This window comes from Microtus ochrogaster, chromosome 16 (genome assembly GCF_000317375.1).
Source record: "Microtus ochrogaster isolate Prairie Vole_2 chromosome 16, MicOch1.0, whole genome shotgun sequence".
Classification (NCBI taxonomy): Eukaryota; Metazoa; Chordata; class Mammalia; order Rodentia; family Cricetidae; genus Microtus; species Microtus ochrogaster.
In genome coordinates, this window is record NC_022018.1 from 22,392,022 (window position 1) to 22,397,802 (window position 5,781).

General features: G+C 42.8%; 1 protein-coding gene across 4 annotated transcripts in view; it reads left to right on the top strand.

Moving 5' to 3' along the window:
• The window catches only part of Sephs1 (selenophosphate synthetase 1), a 27,631-nt gene that overhangs the window by 1,282 nt on the left and 20,568 nt on the right, over positions 1–5,781 (top strand). For 2 of the 4 annotated variants that reach the window (XM_005354849.2, XM_005354850.3), the window contains exon 2: positions 1,681–1,954. In XM_005354849.2, the coding sequence (XP_005354906.1) occupies positions 1,762–1,954 (193 nt within the window). In that variant the 5' untranslated portion in view covers positions 1,681–1,761. Of the gene's footprint in view, positions 1–1,680; positions 1,955–5,781 lie in introns of those variants that run through there. The other 2 variants (XM_026783095.1, XM_026783096.1) reach the window with 2 other exon arrangements.

Sequence of the window (5,781 nt, forward strand, 5' to 3'; positions counted from 1 at the left end):
CCCCCCCCAAATAGCTCGAGTTTTCTTTGCTGTTAAGCCCTTGTGATTTAGGTCTCCTTAAACTTGAATTTTAGAACTGAGTTTCCTTGATGTAAGGTGTTTTGTTTTTTTAAACTTTCCTAATCAGAAAGTATAGAAAAATACGTGTAAAAGGAAGGGACTCTTCAGAATCCCTTTCCTTCCTTTGCCTTAAGGGCATAGGATTGGAGGTGGGAAGAAAAGATTCCTTATGAAACGCAGTTTTCCGGTTTTGTACCTGGTAGAGTTGACGTAGAGTTAAATGCAAGACTTTTTCCTCCCTCTTTCCAAACTTTTCTTCGAAGTTGAATTGTAATTTGCATTTTTTCCAAACTAGCCTCAACATTCCCATCTCGGTAACGTGCTCGGTTCATCCTGTCCGCAAGAGAAGTTTGGCTTCTTTGAATGATGTGCGAAGTCTGTGTAGTTTCCCGCTGAAATCATTGCTCACGTTATGTTTGTAACGACCGTTTGGATTACTGCCCAAATTTGGGCTTTGTGAAATTTATTTTAAATGAGTGATATGCTTCCCGGGGGATGGAAAACTCTGTAAATGGGAATTATGTTCTCAATCATAAATTTTATAGGAGAAACCGGCCCTAAAACTTAGGGTGTATGTAATCCTATGCCCAATAAAGCATCAGTCAGAAAGTTTGTAAACCCCGGGAACACTTACGAATTTTGATTTGGATGGAAGGCTGCAAACAGAAGAGCATGTGCCCTAAGTGCAGTGAGTGGTACCCAGAACCCATAATACTAGTGATTTCGTGTGATACTGTTTCATTTTGTAACGAGCTAGGAATGAGGAGTAGTGTGTTTAGTTAATGGTATGTGTGCTGGATTGTTGGGCGGGATGTTTGCTTTCTAGGAATGCTAAAAGCATCAGAACATCAGAGAACTTTACACGCACCCTCCTGAACACAGACTTTACTGTGTTTGCAGCTATTGGGAGTGTTTGGGTGTTTTCTTGGGTTTTTTTGTTTGTTTGTTTGTTTGTTTGTTTTTAAGTAGTGTTCTTCAGTGACTTCTCAAGACCGTTAGTTTGGCACAGTGTTGTTTTTAAAATTAGGATTTAGGATCTTGAAGAATTTTGAATTTTGCCAGGTGTAATGGTGGATCCCTTAATCCCAGCATTTGGGAAGCAAAGGCAGGCTCATCCCTGTGAGGCCAGTCTGGTCTACATAGTGAATTCCAAGACAGTCAGAACTATGTAGAGGGCTCTATCTCAATTGAAAAAAAAAAAAAACAATCCATGGGCTGCATCTGTGCCCACTTTCTGCAGCTTCTGATGGCGAGGGAAAGACAGCTAGAAGTTTTCCAGAAAAGTCACTGTAGCTAGCACTGCTGGTTTCTGAAGTGTAGACTTTCAGGCTGACATAGTGAATATTAGTTCTCTTAGCCCTGGACCCAGAAGAACTTTAGTTAACCGCCCAAGTGGCAGGGGGAGCCACTGTTATAACCACACTCCCGCCTCAGGGCTTCAGTAGGTATCCATGATGGTACCCATCATCGGGTACTCCAGCTTGACCAACAAGTATTTCCCTTTGGTCTAGGCAATTCCAGTCCTCGTACCTTCCCTAATGTGTGTTCATTCACTTGATTCCTGACAGATACAGTTCAGAGTCTTTTAACAATGTCTTTTTGTGTTTTGCTGGTGCCTAGGTGGATCCCAAGTAGAAAGCGCAGTGGATCAAAAGAGAGGGAGGGGAGGGGCTGAACTGTGAAGAGTGTGGCCCCAGAACCATGTCTGCTCGGGAGTCCTTTAACCCGGAAAGTTATGAACTGGACAAGAGCTTCCGCCTAACCAGGTTTACTGAACTGAAAGGCACAGGCTGCAAAGTACCCCAAGATGTCTTGCAGAAATTGCTGGAATCTTTACAAGAGAACCACTTCCAAGAAGATGAGCAGTTTCTGGGAGCTGTTATGCCACGGCTTGGTATGTATACTATCTCTTTGATACAGTGCCACCCAGAAGTGTGGTCAGCTGTCAATACCAGATTTCCCCATGTTGCTTTGTTCGGTGTAATTAGTAATGTCTCTTAGTGAAAGGAAGAATTTGAAGGCATCAGGGCATGTGGTTGGCAGCTGTTAAATTATAGGGTATATGTGTGACATCATACTACAGTAAGACTATTTTCCCGTTGGCTGAGGATAAGCAGAAACTCCTTTCTGTTTTCTCAAATGGCCTCTACAATGTCATGTGGCTTCATTGACCTATTGAAGGTGTTGCTTTAAGGACAGTGCCATCCTTTGCAGGATGTTTGGGTTGAAAACTTGAGGGTGGACCACACAAGACTACTGACTACTGCAGGCTCAGGAGAGAAGACTGGGGAAATAGTTCAGTTGGTAAAGTTTGAGGACCTCAGTGAGTTTGAGCTTCTGCATCCATTTCTCTAAAAATTTCTCTCTCTCTCTCTCTCTCTCTCTCTCTCTCTCTCTCTCTCTCTCTCTCTCTCTCTGTGTGTGTGTGTGTGAGAGAGAGAGAGAGAGAGAAAGAGAGAGAAAGAGAAAGAGAGAAAGTATTGGAGTGCGCTTGTAATCCCAGGGCAGGTACAGAAAAGGCAAGTGTGTTCCTGGGGACTTATAGCCAGCCTAGCCTACTTGCTGATTCCCAGGACTTTGCTGAGAGCTGACACCTGAGGGTGTGCTCTGACCTACACATGCATGTACACATGTGCATCTGTATCCATGCACATCATCTGCACACATACACACAAAGGCAAGAAGACAGCATGAATTTGAAATTGACCCCAGAGTGCCAAGTAGAGCCAAGGGCAATGATGTTTTCTTTTCTCAATTCTCTCTATCATTAGTGGTTTCCCTTTCTCAAACACAGAGCTCAGAAGAAATTCTAGGCTCTGAAATATAGTTCTTTGGGTGTGTTTTATTATATGCATGATGTAAAACAGGCTGGAGCTGATGCAGAGGCTCTTTCTCTTAACGTAATTTTAAAATTTTGATTCTTTGGGAAGTTCACATCATGTACCCCAATTCCACTCATTTCCCAGTCCTTCCATGTCGTCTTCACCCTGTAGCCCCCCCCCAAAAAAAAAAAAACAAAAAGAAACAAAATAACAGCAAAAACTTTTGCTCCTCTGTCTTTTCCCACCTCTCCATGATAATATAGTCATTTGTCATAGTGGCATTGAGAGCTGTGGTGTGTCACATAGTATACTTTTTGCTTGCAATTTTTCGCTGTGATGAGTTGTTGGTCTGGTTCAAGGCCTCTGGCTTCTGCTACACCATCAGTGCTGAACCCTTCCTTATTGAAACTTCAGATATCCTGCTGTTGCCCCAGACATGGAGACCTTCCAGCTGTGGTTCTGCAGGACCAGTCCCTTCACACACTTCAGCAGGTCATAGATGGGGTAGATGTTGGGATGGGCCAAACCATGGCCCTGGGTTTGGGCCTCCACCAGGACTTCCTACCTCAGGCAAGGGTCAGGGCCAGCTCTCCAGCAGCCATGGTGAGGTGTGGGGCCAACTTTCCCATTGTGGAGGCATTTTCTTAGTTGAGGTTCCCTCCTCTCAGATGACTTTAGCTTGTGTAAAGTTCACATAAAATTAGCCAGCATACTAAATAAAGGAATGTTAAGAATTGGAGAGATGGCTGTCAAGCATGTGTTACTGGTATACATTATGATAAGTGTATTCCGTTTCTTGATACAGGGTTTCAGTTATTTTGAGAGGACCTAGAATTTCCCATAGCTTGTTCTGAACGTCTTAGTCTTGCATTTAACCTGCGCAGGACCAGGACCCCTGTTCCTCTACCTGAACTATCCCTGGCTCTCAATTTGAAGCTCTAGTTTTTCAAGACCCATCTCAGACTTATCCATTCTTTACAGTTTCAGCGAGGTGTTTGTGTGTGTGTGCCCGCGCACACGATCAAACCCAGGCTGTGAGAATGCTAGATGGGCCTATTCTACTTCTCAGCTATAGCCCCAGCCTCCCCCAGATATTTTCCTAACTCCCTTTTTGTGATGAAGCCCTATTGGTAATATGCCTGGAAGCCTGCATCCTCTCCGTAGAGGTTCATCTTCTCTTGTCAGTCATGTATGTCCTGACCCTACATGCATTGCCAACTTAACTACCATCCACAGTCCAGGATGGCACCTTGAGCTCTTGCTGTCAGCTACATCCTCAAGTTTCAAGGCAGTTTCCTCTTCCACGTGCTTCTCTCGGCTTGTCCAGTCTGAACTCCATGCAGTGGTTCTGGCCTCTGATCCAGCTTACCCGGGTCTCTCCTTTGTATTAGTGTTCACACATGTGGTCCCAGGTGCAAATCTGACCTGCCGTGTGTTTGTAATAAAACTCCCTGGAATGCAGCCTCCCTCACGTGTGAACATACTGTCTATGGCTGCTTTGGTGGCATAACAATAGAGTAGAAGCCTCAACTGCTTACTGTTTGTTCTTATGGAAAAAGGATGTGGCCCTAGTGTGCTTTCCTGTTGCCATGATGAACACCATGTCCATCTTGGTGGCAGCTTGGGGAGGAAAGGGTGTTTGGATTTCAGGTTACAGTTCTTGGATGCCAAGCGGGAGGAGTACTGTGTGCTGGCTTGCTCAGCTCGCTTTTTTAAGCATCCCGGGCCACTGGCTCAGGAATGGCACTACCCACAGTGGGCTGGGCCCTCCTATATCAATGAGCAATCAAGAAAATGCCCCTCAGACATGCCTACTAGGCCAGTCTGATGAAAGTAATTCCTTAACTCAATTTCTCTCTTCCCAGGGATGTCTAGATTGTGTCATGCTGACAAAAAATAACCAGCACATTGTCAGTCATAACCTAGGGCTGTCTTTTTAATAAGATCCTGAGTTTTCGAAAGATTTTTCCAGCATCTACTAAGTCCCCAGCTTGTCACTCCAGAGGGCATCTGGAGTGATTTCTAAACCAAGTGCAATATAATACCATGTTATCTAAAAGAGATAGGACAGGCTCACTGGCTAGCCATCCTAGCTGAAGGTGAATTGGTTATGTCTAGGTCCAGTGAGAGGTCTTGTCTCAAGAAGCAAGGTAGAGAGTAAGATTGGGGAAAAAACAGATGTTGTCCTCTGCCTCTGGGTGCATACATGTACACATACAAAAATATGCTGTAGAGAGAAAGTCCTTTGGAGACAATAAAATATTTGAATTATACAGATATGGTATTTATAACACACTTGGTTAGAAACTTTGAATTCCTGCTTTGTCCTTTACCATTTCATTTAGGCTAAATGTATTATATTTATATTATATACTAACTGACGTTTTCTATATGGAAATATAGGATACATACTTTTGGGAAAATAGAACAATATCTAGTATGTTATAACAACATCTAGGTAATTAATATTTCAAAATAACTATCAGTAAAATAACAACAGCTCCATTTGTATTGTTGTCATCTTAAAAGAAGTTCTTATGAGCCAGGTGTGGTGGCATATGCCTTTATTCCCAGCACTTGGGAGACAGAGGCAGTCTGATCTCTTGACAGTTTGAGGCTAGCCTGGTCTACATGAATCTAGGCTAGCCAGAGCTACATAAAGAGACTCTTATCTCAAATAACAATAAAGAAAAGGGGGAGAAAAAAGGCATCATCAGATGATTTAGGAATATAAAATAATACAAGAAAACAAAATGTCCAAGGCCTTAGTAAGGTTCAAATTTTATGTCATATTACATCTTGGTTACTTATTCATGTTTCCATCCTATGCTGGTTATGTTTTACATTTATTTCAGTTATGATTCTTTTTTTTTTTTTTTTTTTTTTTTTTTTTTTTTTT